Consider the following 14015-nt stretch of genomic DNA (forward strand, 5'->3'; position numbering starts at 1 on the left):
CTCTGCTGTGTGACGACTGTCTTCTTGTGGAAGTGAATCCGGTGCTCACAACTCTAAGCTGTGAGTCCACAGCACTTTGACCCATTCCTGTGCAGAAGGTGGTCTCTGGAAGTGCTACCCAGCTTGCCTAGCCCAGTCGGGGCTGAAGTGGATGAGTCCAGTTGGTGACACTGGCTCAAGGGCGATGCTGACAGAGGATTCCTTACTAATTTACTAAAACATGGGGGGACCGGACATGTCTTTTAAAACATTTCTTGTGCTTTTGCAAGCCTGCATCCTTCCACCGCAAATATGAGGATATCTCTTCCTTCTCAGGGGCACCATTTTAACTCTCCCATTGCCACTCACCACATGTGTTCACCATCAGCAGGTGTGTCTGAAGGCAAATCCCCATGAGAATTCTATCCTGCATAATTCCAGCTACAGAGTGCTATGAAGTCAATCCTATAAGGGCTCATTAACAACAGAACAGGGCCAAAAATTGCTTCATCAACACACACACTCATTGGTTTTTAGAAAGTCTCTTGACAACTTTGGTGGATTTTCCATCCAATAGATTTTTTTAAAAAAATATATATATCCTATAATGCATGGCTATCACTTTGTCCATCTGCAACTACTAATCCATCTTGTCTGGCCTACAGCAGGAAGAGGAAAAGAGGAAAAGAAAATGTTTTATAGCTACCTGAGTTCAACAGGATCAAATACCAGTTTCACATCATTGATGATGTTTGGTAAATACTTCAAGGCAGCACCCTGCAAGATACAAGAAGGAAGTGGGGAAAGAAAGTTAACCCCTTCACTCTAAAAACTAGACACAGGAACACAGGAAGCTGCCCTAAACTGAGTCTGACCATTGATCTATCTTGATCAGTCTTACCTACACAGACTGGCAATGGCTCTCCAGGGTTTCAGACCGGCCCCTTTCCCCGAGTCCTACCTGCAGACGCCAGGGACAAAACCTGGAGCCTTCTTCATGCAAAGCAGATGCTCTAACCCTGAGCTACACCTCTTTCCCATTCTCCAGGTCTTAATGTGGACCACAAGGCAGTTTTCCCTATGCCTCTGATGTCATTTGTGGGCAAGCAAAGACAGCTCTGCAAATGTGCTCCCAACAAGTGTCTGCCAGCATTCTGAGAAGTGAGCATGCTCAGTTCTCATTCAGCTGTTTGGGGCCTTGCTGATGCCTTCTCTCTTGTGTAGAGATGGTGTCATTTTGGCTAAAGCAGCAGCGGCACATTGGTGCCTCATCCCAGAAGCACCAAAACTGTGGCTGCCTCCATTTGATTTCCATGGGCAGCTCTCACTATTATCCCAGGAAGCATTTAAAAATCGTTCCTCAGTGTGAACCAAGAAATAGCCTGCCTACACAATATAACTCATCGTCCTTTCCAGACATTCCACTCAGTTCCCCTTCTCTTACCTTGTTTCCAGGAATGCAATTCCATTACCCCTTCTACCCAGTTTCTAGTTTTCCCCCTTTTTCATCGATCAGTTAGTATTCCATGGGCACTCAGCATGTTCAGTACTGCCAAGGCTGGCTTTTTTGGGGGGGGGGAGTACCCCTTAAGTTTTTATTTCCTTAAACTTCAGGAAATGTCACATTTATTCAGAAGCTGCTGCTATCTTCCCTGTCCTGTGTGAATATGGCTCCATTTTGGCTCCACAAGCAATGCCACTTGATAAACTGAATCAGATCTTTACCTATAAAAGCCCTAAACAGTTTGGGACTTGTTTATGTACAGAAATGCCTCTACCCATGACAATCTGCTGGAGAGGCCATGCTGGTGGTTCCAAATGGAAAATAAATATGTGGGTTACTTAGACTGGTGCCAACAGTGTATAGCTTCTGCTACCAGCTGAAAAACAGCCTTTTTGTTCAGTTTTCTTTAGTAAAGTAGTCATAATGATCTGTATAGTGCAAATTCACTGATAATCGAACATCATATGTGTCAGCGCTGCCTCAGGTCCTAGCTCACAGAGGACCAACGCCAGTTGCTCTTTATAAACAAAAGTCTTTATTGTGGTTCATTGTTGTTTTGACATCCATGGCGCGCAGCGCTACGTCTGAGTCCTTAGACCGGCGAAGCTCCGTCTGACTCCTCCCCTCCCCTACACCAGTTCAAGACCCGAGCTTTGCTCCACCTCTTCCTCTCCTGCTTCTGCTCCTTTCTCCTCCGGGTCCTCCTGTCCTCTGGGGTTACCTCCTTCCTACTTTCTTCAGAGGCGGATTCTTCTGACTCCTCCCCACCCTTCCGGCGGGCTTTAGGACCTGGCTCCCAATCCGGGTTTTCTGCTGGCCCGCGCGCCTCCACATTTGAACTTGGCGCGCGCTCCCAGCCGCCTACTTTCCTCCTAACGGCTACACTGCTCCCCTCACTGCTTTCTCCTTCAGGGAGGCTGGCCGGACCTGCTCTTCCCTCCGCCCCTCCACTCTCTGACGGAGGCGTGGTCAGTCCAGCCTCACTCTCTCCTCCTGCAGGAGGCTCTTGTTTTAATCCTTGGGATTCTTCCCCCCCCCGCTGCGCTCTGGTGGGGAAGCTACCCCTGATTTCCAGCTGCCGCTTGGAGACTCCCCACTGGCCCCCCTTGCCCTGCCTCTGGGGGCCCCCTTCTGGGAATCCTCTGATTCGCTGGAGAGACTCATGGAATCTCTCTGATCACTGGCATACCCTCCTGAGCTCCCCTCAGATTGTTCCCCTTTGCTCTCCATCTCCTCCTTCCCCTGTGGCTCAGCCCCTGAGCCCATGACAATATGTTTGATACAATCTGCCATTGCGTCTTGCAACAGAGTGGGATGTAAATTGAAAAAATAAATAAACATGATTTCAAAATAGAGGGGAGGGGGGAGATAAACTTAATCAGAATACAGCAGGGGTCACTAACCTGTGGCCATCCAGATTTTGTTGGACTACAACTCCCATCATGATTGTCCATGCGCCATGCTGGCTGGGGCTGATGGGAGTTGTAGTTCAGCAACACTGGGATGGCCACAGGTGAGCCACTCCTGGACTGCAGGAACAAAGAAGCCCTTGTAACTGAAGCCACGTCCGTTTCAGATAATGGCAACAGACTCAGGCTAACCTTGATCTTGACAGCCTCCTCAAGAGGCCTGTCCATGAGGATGTTAAAAGAGAGGAACAACTTGCGGATGGCATTGTTAAACTCATCTCCATCTTCACTTTTCCCGTAAAACCTAAAAGAGAGAGAAAGAAAATTGCCCTAATTATTCAATTGCTGATTATAGTTAAAAAATAACATTACAACAAAAGTGTCTCTTTCTATACATTATGTGCTTTTAGGCTGCAGACCTATGCAACCTTACATGACAGTAAGCCCCACTGAACACCACAGGATTTACTTCTGAGTAAACAGGCAAACCACACACTGTGCTGTTAGCTGTTAATTAGGATTACAGCCTAAGAGAAGCACAAGAGGGAAGTAGAAAAATATGATTCTATATTTAGTGTTGGTTTGAAGCAAAGAGCTTCTTATTTCCACTCACTTGACTTTGAACACAATTGGGCTTTCCTGAAATATGGCAATGATTCTCTGGAAATAAATTATGCATAAATAACATGGGGAATTCCTATAAGCCCAGCTGTGTTGTTCCAGAAAGAAATCACTGTGTGCTGTTCCTTGAACATTAAAACATAGAACCTCTTGGAATGATTACATTTCTTGATTAATAAAGGCAAATAGAGTATATACACCAAGCAACTTGGTTCTTCAGCAACTATGACTTTATATGCTCAGAATAAAATCATGAGCCTGAAATAGATGTTTGATGGCCGAGAACCTTTTTTTTTTTTTTTTTTTTTTAGGTTAGCAGGCCTCATGGCTGTGTAACTTATTTATTTTTTATTAAGCTGGGTTGGGGATGCTAAGCTTGCAGAGGTAACAAGCAGCCATTTTGAATGGTATGCAGTCATCCTAACTGAAGGCAATAACAGAATCCAAATAGTAACAGGATAATAAGATCCTAATAATTACAGAGAGGCTAATAACATGCCTAGGTGCACAGAGAGTCAGCGTGTTGTAGCAATTATATTGACTCTCCCCCTTGGACTCAGAATTGGAAGTGGCACCATGATGGTTTGTTTTTTTTAAAAACGTTTTAGTGATGAGGTCAGTGCAGCACCCCCACTTGGGTCCACAGGTTACAAGCAAGTAAAGCACAGCATAGCTAGGCTTAGCTAAGATGCTGTTCCAACACTACACACACACACACACACACACACACACACACACACACACCGCACTCTCCTTTTGAAGAGAAGGGCAGGCACAGCTGATTTACGTATTTGACACCTCAGGACTGAGCAAGCACACAGGGGCTGAGCATGCATGGCCTGCCCACCACAATCACACAGCCCAGACCACTCACAAGGTTGTTGTGAGGATAAAATGGGGAGCGGAAGATCCATTATTCCACCTCAAGCTCCTTGGAGGAAAGGTGGAGCACACATTTATGAATAAGTAAATAGTAGTAGCTGAACTGGAGAAGCACAAATCATGCCCATGTTTTCCAGTCATTAAGGGACATGGGTGGTGCTGTGGTCTAAACCACTGAGCCTAGGGCTTGCCGATAGGAAGGTTGCAGTTTGAATTCCTGCGACGGGGTGAGCTCCCATTGCTCGGTCCCTGCTCCTGCCAACCTAGCAGTTCGAAAGCATGCCAAAACGTGCAAGTAGATAAATAGGTACAGCTCCGGCGGGAAGGTAAACGGTGTTTCCATGCGCTGCTCTGGTTTGCCGGAAGTGGCTTAGTCATGCTGGCCACATGACCTGGAAGCTGTCTGCGGACAAATGCCTGCTCCCTCGGCCTGTAAAGCGAGATGAGTGCCACAACCCCAGAGTCGTCTGCGACTGGACCTAACGGTCAGGGGTACTTTTACCTTTACCTTTCCAGCCATTGCTTACCCTAGGTACAGGACTCGCGATTGAACTATGAACCGGAACAGGTACTTCAAGGCTTTTAGAGCGGCAAAGAGCAATTCTGTCTTGCTGGAGTCATCCGCATTTCCGACATAATAGTTTAGAACCTTGGTAAGTTTTCTGAGGCAAGAGAAAATAAGTAAGTGGGGGGCTATGTAAGGATGGACAGATCTGTCAGTTTAGGTTTCTCCCCCCCCAAAAAAAAATTTCTTAAATTCAGTTCTCTACATTTCTGCACTAATTTGTGCAGACCTTAAAAAAAAAAAAAGAAGTCCCCATGACAATGTCCAGTCATTGCAATGCACTTTTTCCTCATAAATACAATTCTGCAAACGTTCCCCTGTAATAAAATGCAAATTGCATTGCATTTCCACTGATAAAGGCATCTCCATGTGCACTTACTGCTAATATATACATTTTTGTACACATTGGTTGGGGAACTGCATTGCAAATCCCCATTCTTCCCCATCAGCCTCCAGGTGGCAAGTGAGTGTGAGAGTTTCACGTGGCCTTCCATTCCCACAGAGACTAGCTTAGTGCCAGCAATATTGTTGCATCAGGTGTCTTCAGGCCCTGGGTTGTGTCCAACGCCATTCCTACTCAGAACAGACCCACTGAGGTTAATGAAGCTAAGTCTTGACCATTAACTTCAATTGGTCTATTCTGAATAGAACTAGTATTGCTAAGCTGCTGAGTAAGTAGCCTTATTTAGTCATTATATTCCCAACATGATTAAAACTGCATGTAGAAAGCATGAGTGGGGCCACATATACCAGTGTCCTACCCCCCACTGTCCATGGACTAGGGCCATGAAGACTCATAGGCTGTTCCTGTGAGCGGGAACCAATAGGCCAGGGGTAGGAATCCTTAGGCTTAGGGACTGAATGTGGCTCTCACTTACCCCTACTTTACACCCCCCCCCACCTGACTTAAATGTGACTTTGAACTCTAATAATGCCTTTTGCTTGTCTGGATGAAGGCTAGAGAGGGATGTGTGTGAAGAGGTGTGGGAAACCTTTGGTCCTCCCAGTGTTGCTGAACTGCAACATCCATTCTCTTTGGAATTGGCCATGATTTCTGGAGCTGATGGGAGATGTGGTTCAGGAACATCCTTCCACCTGGTGCAGAGGACTATCCTATGTTTACTCCTCTGCCCAGTTTCACCTCTACCCCTGCTCATCACCGGCATGGGACTCTTCAAAGGTTGTCCAGAAGGGAAGGTGGCGAACAACTGAACAAATAAATATTGAGGTTCCCAAGCCATTTCCTTCATATCAAGGACCCAACTCCAATATACAATTAAAGTAGTATCATGCCATTTTAAACGGCCATGGCTTTCAGAAAAGAATGCTGCTAAGTGTAGTTTGCTAAGAGAGTTGTTAGGAGCTCCCTCTGTTCCACAGAGCTACAATTCCTAAGATTCCCTGGGAAGAGAAATTGATTGTTAAACCACTCTGGCAGCTGTAGCTCTATGAGAGGAATAGGGGGTCCCCTAAGAACTCTCAGCACCCTAAAACTATACTTCCCAAGATTCTTTGGTGGAAGTTATGGTTGTTTCAAGTGGTATGATACTGATATACAAGTACAGTGCAGATGGTGTCAAGAATTTCCACCTGCCTCCAGTAGGCTAAATGCAATTATAGCCCCCACCCCCACTGAATGTACTAACACATGAGGTTGAAATTCATAACCCTCTTCTTCCAAATAAAGGCTCACTATGCTGTGTTATACATTAGGGACTATTTTTAAGCAGAACTCTTGCTACCTTAACGTGTCAAGAGCAGAGAAAAACCACACAACTGAACCAAGTGACAAGCATGTAATAAGTCATCTCATGGCAAAAATGCACAAGTCAGCAGTGTAACAAAAGTGTATACTTACACATAGGCCAAGGTGGCACTGAAGTGTTTGTAAATGTAAGTTTCGAGTACTGGGTTAAAATGCTGGAATTTGATGTCTCCAATCAGTGAAATAATAAATACCTATTTAAAGAGGAAATATGCAGGATGTAAACAGCATGACCTGGTTGGACTTTTGTTTTCAGTTTTCAACCATGTTGCGCTTTTGCAGCTAAAGAAGGAACAACAGGAGGGACTGCCAACCTTCCTAAAAGGAAGGTTTTTAAACACCTGTCAAGGATTCTTTAGCAGTGATTCCTGCATTGCAGTGTGTTAGGCTATATTACCCCTGAGGTCCCTTCCAACTCTACAATTCTGTGAGTTTGACTTTAACTCTGGCAACAGTTTGAACAATGCCCGTATTCGCCATCACATGTGGTGACCTTGTCATTTCTCTCTCAGGATTCACAGATTCTAAGAACAGTCCACACATTTAAGCTTCTCTGCAGAAAATGGGAGCATTTTAGAACAGGTGATCAATTCTTCTTTTTTCCCAGTCACGATCATGAGGACTAGGAATCTCCTTTTAAAAAGTATTTAACTCCTAATAATTCTGTTGGGCATACAGGCTTATGCAATAAGCACCAGCTGAAAACAATTTACAACCCTGAGCTACTGGTTATCTTCCTCATTAATTCTTATAATAAATTCACCCGCTCAGCAACAACTTCCTGAAGCTTGAAACCATAAAAGCTGCCATAAAAGTCTCTCAAATATTTGTTTTAGAAGGAGAAGAGACTCAGGAACCTGAATCCAAATCTTACTGGAAATAAAGGCTGTTCCGTTATGTAAAACAGGGGTGGGGAATCCCTCCCAGCCTTTGGGCCATCCCAGGTGAGCCGAATTTGACAGATCGGAAGCCCTGCCCACTTGTCAATCACCGAAAGTTACTATGATGTCAGGTGAAGCTGAGCTTTGAAGCCCTGGTTATTGGGGACTGTCCAAAATGGCCTGGTGGGCTTAAATGGGAAAGGCTGCTGGGCCAAGCCTGTCCCACAGGCCAGAGACTACCCACACTCTAAAAATAAGCAGCAGCAGCAGCAACTCTCCATTTGGGGGCTGTTGTTTACACATCAGCCTGTCTGGGAAGAAACTGTAACCAGCCTGATCTGGAATTGCAACCAACTTTCTTTTTGGTGACAGAGTTAATGAAGAGCTAAGGAGGGATAAATGGTCAGAACAACTTACTAGTGCATCAAAAACAAGGAAGTCATAGGTTTCATTGTCAGACATCTCCATCATTATGCTGAAAAGTGCATCAAGTGTATCTTGTAAGAACTAGAGATAGAGGAGAAACAGAAATGGGTTGTAATTAATAAGGCTGTTGTGTTATAGCTCCATTCCCTTTTATCTACAGGTCTTTTAGCAACAGAGTTACTCAAAGTCATACAAATTAGCATGACAGGAAATGGTTCATTGCCAGAGTCCCTCCTTCTGCAAACAGGGAGGGGCACTATTCAAGCATGCTGGAAGAAATGGGCAAATCTAGGGCAAATCTACTGCTGTAGGTTTGAAGCTGGTCCTCAGCATGAAGTGTTAAGTCTACCCCACAATTCTGTATTTCAGCCCTGCAAACAGATATTTTAAAAAATTGAAAAATTCGTAGTTGGGCAGTTGAGTATTTGTTTCTCTCAACACTGCACAAAACTGGATGATTTGATTATAAAATTGCAAAAAGACACATAGGCCTCATCTGCACTATGCCTTTAAAGTTCAATTATACCACTTTAAACATCCATGCCTACTCCTGCCTGAAAATCCTGGGAACTTGTTATGGTTTCTGAAATTTGTTAGGAAACCCCTATTTTCCTAATAGAGCTACAATTCCCAGAGTTGACTGGGATAAGGGATTGACTGTTAAATCCCTCTGACAGTTGCTACTCTGTGAGTGGAATATGAGTTTTCTAACAATGCCAAACATCCTTAATGAACGACAATTCCCAGGATAGTTTAGTGGACACCAACGGCTGTTAAAGAGGTACTGTAGTGCTTTAAATGTATAGTGCAGATATGCTGATAGATGAAAACAGTATAAAACATAATATGGACACTAACCATGCTAACTGTGCTGCTGCTGTAGCAACACTATGACAGATAATCTGGTGAGTTGCTCACCTCAACTTCTTCGAAATCTTGCCTGATGCTATCTAGGTCAGCTCTTTAAAATTATCAGCTCCCTGATCCAGCACATCAATGAGAACAAAATTTAAGCAGACATTCTGTTCCAATGAAACTCTCCGGATGATAAGATAGATGCATGCACAAATTGTTTGCAAGCCTGTATGCTCAATTTTGTTTTACCTTGACGATTTCTCCTCCTTCCACCTCCATCAGCTTCTTCAAGTTGTGTCCTATGTTTTGGGAGTTTGAACGCCAATTCAGCAACCCCAGTAGGTCAACTGGCAAGGGCAAAATGAGGGTGGGGGAGTAAGATCACTATAAGCAACGCAGCTCATTTCCTTTAGTGGTCACAGTACAAGACAAATATGGAAGCAATGTTTTATTTCTGGCATCAAACGATATGAAAAACAACTTCTCTGCAGTTCTAGAGAACGCAGCACCTTGGCTGCATACTCTTTGGCATCCTGTTTCAACCTTAGTTTGCTCTGCCTGCCTCCCTGCTCATTTGCTGAACTGGCAGCAACCACATGATGGCAGATTTGATGTGTTTGATCAGCTTTGTTAGAAAGTGCTGGTGGGGAAATTTGAAAATTACAGCACAATTCTACACTTGTTTACACAGAAGTAAGCCCTACCGAGCCAGTTTTCAGCATCCTGTAAATCACAGCTTCAGTTATTTTGAAAAGCAAGTTTCTAATCCTTAAGGGCTGTGAAGATGGGCATGGAAGCAAATGGGCACTGCCAGGCAAAGTTTCAGAAGCCAGTAGGAAGGTCAAGCACATTTCCCAAAGTTGGGGGAAATCTTCAGTGCACTGCAAGTGTTTGTGATTTTTTTACTCCTCCCCACAAGTGGAAAAAAGCAAAGTAACAGAGCAGTCCTACTACAGAAAGCCAGCATAATTTACACCAGTGTAATTTATGCTTATTCCAAATTCTATTCAGGAGGAATTTGACTTGCACCACCCTCTTCATCTACTTAAATTCCACTGGATTGCTAGATCACGTGGCTGAGCTGAAAGGGATTTGGAATAGGCATAAAACACTCCTGGCATCCCATCCCCCAGAACGTGTGCTGGTGTGAATTACACCAACTTAAGGTATGCCAACTGATCCCGGACTGAGGGGTTTACACTACCATACCTCAGGTTCAGCTAGGCTGAAGAACTTAGGCCAGTGTAACCTTGGCTAAGGCAGGAAAGCTTGGATTGTACCAGCAGTCAAACATACCATTCTGTGTCAGCTTTGTAGAGCAGATGAGAGTTGCAATCTGAAAGCTATCCTTGGTGCTGTCTTTGGTTGGGGTAAAGTTGGCTACATGATGTTTGGCTGGAAGACCATCTCTGTCCTCCATCTCCACTTTGGTGCCAGGCAACGTTAGGTAAAACTTAGCATCTTCCATTTTCTTGTTTTCACCCTACGAATAACATAGAAAATATAACTTCAGACATCTATACTGCTGTAAACTGCAAACCATCCAGATTCTATTCTTTCTTCCTATACATTGGTGAGCTAGTTAGGGCAGGAGAAAACTGGCTGGATTTGAACATCATGCTAAACCATAGGTTAGTGTTATAGGAATGACCGTAGCCTCTCCCCACCATAGACTTCCTCTCAGCTTAGATAAACCGTAGTTTGTCATGTCCAAACCTATTGCGTCATCTTGATTACTCTTTCCTTGAAACCAGCCATGTTAACAGGGGTCAAAGTTCAGGGTTTAGATGAAATGTTAATCTGTGATTAATCTAAATCAAGCCCTTCCAGTGCCCTCTTCAAATCCACATCTGAGAAGGAAGAAGCACACGAGCCCAGGGTTCACCACAGCTCATTCTTGTCACACTAAACTATGGGTTAGTGTGTTGTCTGGACAGAGCCACTGTGTCAGGAAGAAATTCTGACAGGTTCACCAATATCACCGAGGTTTAAAAAAGAAAAAGAAAGGAGTACCTTGTAGACTATTAAGTTATGTCTGCCATCCTGCAGAGTGGTACCGTCCGCATTCATCAGCTTCACAAAAGCCATTCCAAAAGCTTTTTCTGATTTATCTCGCGCTGAAGCAGAAGGAAGGAAGGAGAACGTATTGCTTGCTGGTCTCAGTTGAAGTACACCCAGAAGCCACTGCAAGTGCTGGACTGACCTGGGACACCCAGGCTCAAATCCCCTCAGTCATGAAGCTCACTGGGTGACCTTCCTCTCAGCCTAACCTATTTCACAGGGTTATCGTGGGGATTAAATGGGAGCAGCATCTTGAGCTCCTTGGAGAAAAACGTGGTATATCAACACAGTAAAATAAATAAATTAAATAAGGACTTTTCTGTGCAATCCCCCCACCCCGAATCATGCCAATTCCAGTGATAATCATTACAGTAATAACCATCTCAACGTTTATATTGAGTTGAAACAATTAACATTTCATCCGTTTTTTTCTGGGGCAGCGGAGGATGGCAATTTTTAGGCAATTTTAATGATTTCAAAAAGAGGTCGTAAAATTAACCACCAATATGGGTGAGGGGAAAGATACCTTTAGCAGCAGCAATGATGGCAAAAGTTCCCACCTTGGTGGCCCAGTTACCATTTTCTTCTCCTAAGTGCCCCATCAATCAGGGCATATTGGGGAATTACCCCCCAGGAGTGGTGTTTTTTTTAATCCATGAAGTCATCACTGCTTAGGGTGGGCCACCCTGCCATAAACCTGAAAAATTTCACACCCACCCACCTCAGATAAAAGTTATGTTAAATCCTTCCTGATTTGGAAAGGGGAGGCATCAGAAAAAGGCTGACCAGCCCTATTCCACATGCTAGTTCCCCGTTACAGTGTGCACACTGCAAGCCACTTCTTTCTTTTACACCCACCTCAATGGGTTCAAGGGACATTTTTACCCTTCTGTGTTTAAGAGACAGCAGGGGTGCCATGGGGCGGGCAAGGGACCACCAACATTTTCAAGGAGGGGCCGGGCCCCCTCAATACTGTGTGGCGATATGTGCACATCACTCGCACCTACCGTGTGACGTGTCCGGGTCACTCGTGCATGCTGCGTGACACGCTCACGTCATGCATGCAAGCTGTGTGGCGCGTTGCATGGCCAGAACACATAACGTGAGCACATCGCTGGGCATGCACGTGTGACATGAGCATGTTGCGTAGCGCTGGCCCCCTCAATCGCGGGGGCAAGCTGGCATGCCAGAGAGACAGGCAGCTGCTCGTCTCCCAAGTACTCACATTCCTGTGATGATCGGTGACGAAATGTAAACCTTAAGTGGTAGCGGCTGACCTCTTTTATTTCTATGGACACCTGCATGAAAGACAGCTCGTTATAAAATATGCACATCAGAAACCAAGTTTACAGAAAAAATATGGGATTCCTCTGTCCATTAAAAGGATTTACTGATTCCACCTGCAAACCTTCCCATTCATTGTGACCCCCACCTTAGGGTATTTGGGAATACCCAACAAGATTGACAGGAGGATTCCACAAAACTAGCAATTTATTGCTGATTGAAACCCCCTACCCATATGTTTTTAAGTAAGATATAATGTAGCCTAGTTTACTTGGCCAAAATCACATCATTAATCACAGTCTCTGTAACGCCATCTAGGATTAGCTTTTTCTTCCATTACACCATTACAAAATATTTTAGACATCAATGGAAATAAATATGATTTTAAGGGGGGGGGGTTGTTCTGTTATTTCCATCTTAAACATAAACACTTTATGATTTTAAAACACATTATGCAAATTCTAAGTCTTGAAATGTGTATAAAGATTGAGTTTAAGTTTCCTTGGCAAGATGTTTTATTCACGTTCAGAATCTGCATTCTGCTTTTAGTCAAGAATGGCCAGCCCAGAGTATAATATGAATTTTAATAATAATAATAATAATAATAATAATAATAATAATAATAATGTATTATTTATACCCTGCCCATCCGGCTGGGTCTCCCCATCCACAATTCATTCAATTGAGTTAAAAAGAATCAGAACTCACAGCTTCCTCTTCAGTCCCATGTATGCCTTGGGTTATATAGCTTCCGCTCTGTGCTGGCCTCTTACCACGGGGCAGACCACAACAGGTTTTACTTATATGTTGAACACAACGTGTCAGCTTTTTAGTTGGTGTGCAAGTGACACCCGCTCTTTAAGAATCTTAACTATTGGGATTTACACACCATATTCCCCACTCTGAAGACAAAATATACAAATGTCACTTTTAGACTTCTTTCATACTTGGGATTTCTAGGTGGTACGGGCAATACCTGCCACAAATCATTGCTGCCTTGAGTGCTCCTGTTCTGAGTTCTAGCTGGCCAGCCATTTTCTTTTCTGGGATACAAAGTCAACCTTCTGATGCTGGCCTTGCTGCAGCTCAGCTAGGTGGGTCTGAGTCAGGAAAGGCTCTGTGGATTGCAGAGTGCCACACTGGCCATTGTAGCCAATGTGGCACTCCTGCTGGTATATCTGCCTACCAATGTCTTGAGGGTGACTCCTGGCTCTACCCCACCAACCCAGCATTTACTGCTGCAAAGCTTGTGGCTTCCCAAGCCTGCCCATGCCTTTCTCTTATGACTAGGTGGTGCCAATTTGGCTACCCAAAGGACCACACACAGGGAATGGAATTCATTTTTAGCAGTGAATTACAAGCTTGCAGCTCACGGAAAAGAACTCTAGCAATGGTGCACAATCTCACCTTGACAGTTTCATACCAGCAAGGCTGCTTGACTTGGTAGTAGACCACTGATTTGTATTCAGAGATACCTTCATAACCAGCACCTGGATGGATAGCTTTCTTTGGATGACACGAGAAACAAATTAAAAAGCAGAACCAAATCAAAGAACGTGACAATCTTTGAAAGGAATGACCATTTTTAACCCTGGATAGAAGGAAACTCTTCACTACATGCAGATGATTTGCACAGACAGGTGAAATGCTTCAGGGACAGTGAAGGGCCCTAAACATACCATGAAGAAGTGATGGAAGCCTTGGCACCAGCTTTTTCTGTGCGCCACGTGTTTTGAACTACAACTCCCATAATACCTGACCATTGTCCATGCTGGTTGGGGCT

General features: G+C 44.3%; 1 protein-coding gene across 1 annotated transcript in view; it reads right to left on the minus strand.

The window, feature by feature from the left end:
• The window catches only part of DOCK5 (dedicator of cytokinesis 5), a 148170-nt gene that overhangs the window by 61746 nt on the left and 72409 nt on the right, over nt 1-14015 (minus strand). The window contains exons 15-24 of the mRNA XM_080982316.1: nt 13640-13738; nt 12174-12246; nt 10901-11004; nt 10184-10370; nt 9137-9234; nt 8024-8113; nt 6819-6919; nt 4923-5057; nt 3085-3196; nt 686-756 (exon numbers count right to left, since the gene is read on the minus strand). Coding sequence (XP_080838442.1) covers nt 686-756; nt 3085-3196; nt 4923-5057; nt 6819-6919; nt 8024-8113; nt 9137-9234; nt 10184-10370; nt 10901-11004; nt 12174-12246; nt 13640-13738 — 1070 coding nt within the window. The remainder of the gene's footprint in view (nt 1-685; nt 757-3084; nt 3197-4922; nt 5058-6818; nt 6920-8023; nt 8114-9136; nt 9235-10183; nt 10371-10900; nt 11005-12173; nt 12247-13639; nt 13739-14015) is intronic.

The sequence above is a fragment of the Podarcis pityusensis genome (genome assembly GCF_964106645.2).
Source record: "Podarcis pityusensis genome assembly, chromosome: 15".
NCBI lineage: Eukaryota > Metazoa > Chordata > Lepidosauria > Squamata > Lacertidae > Podarcis > Podarcis pityusensis.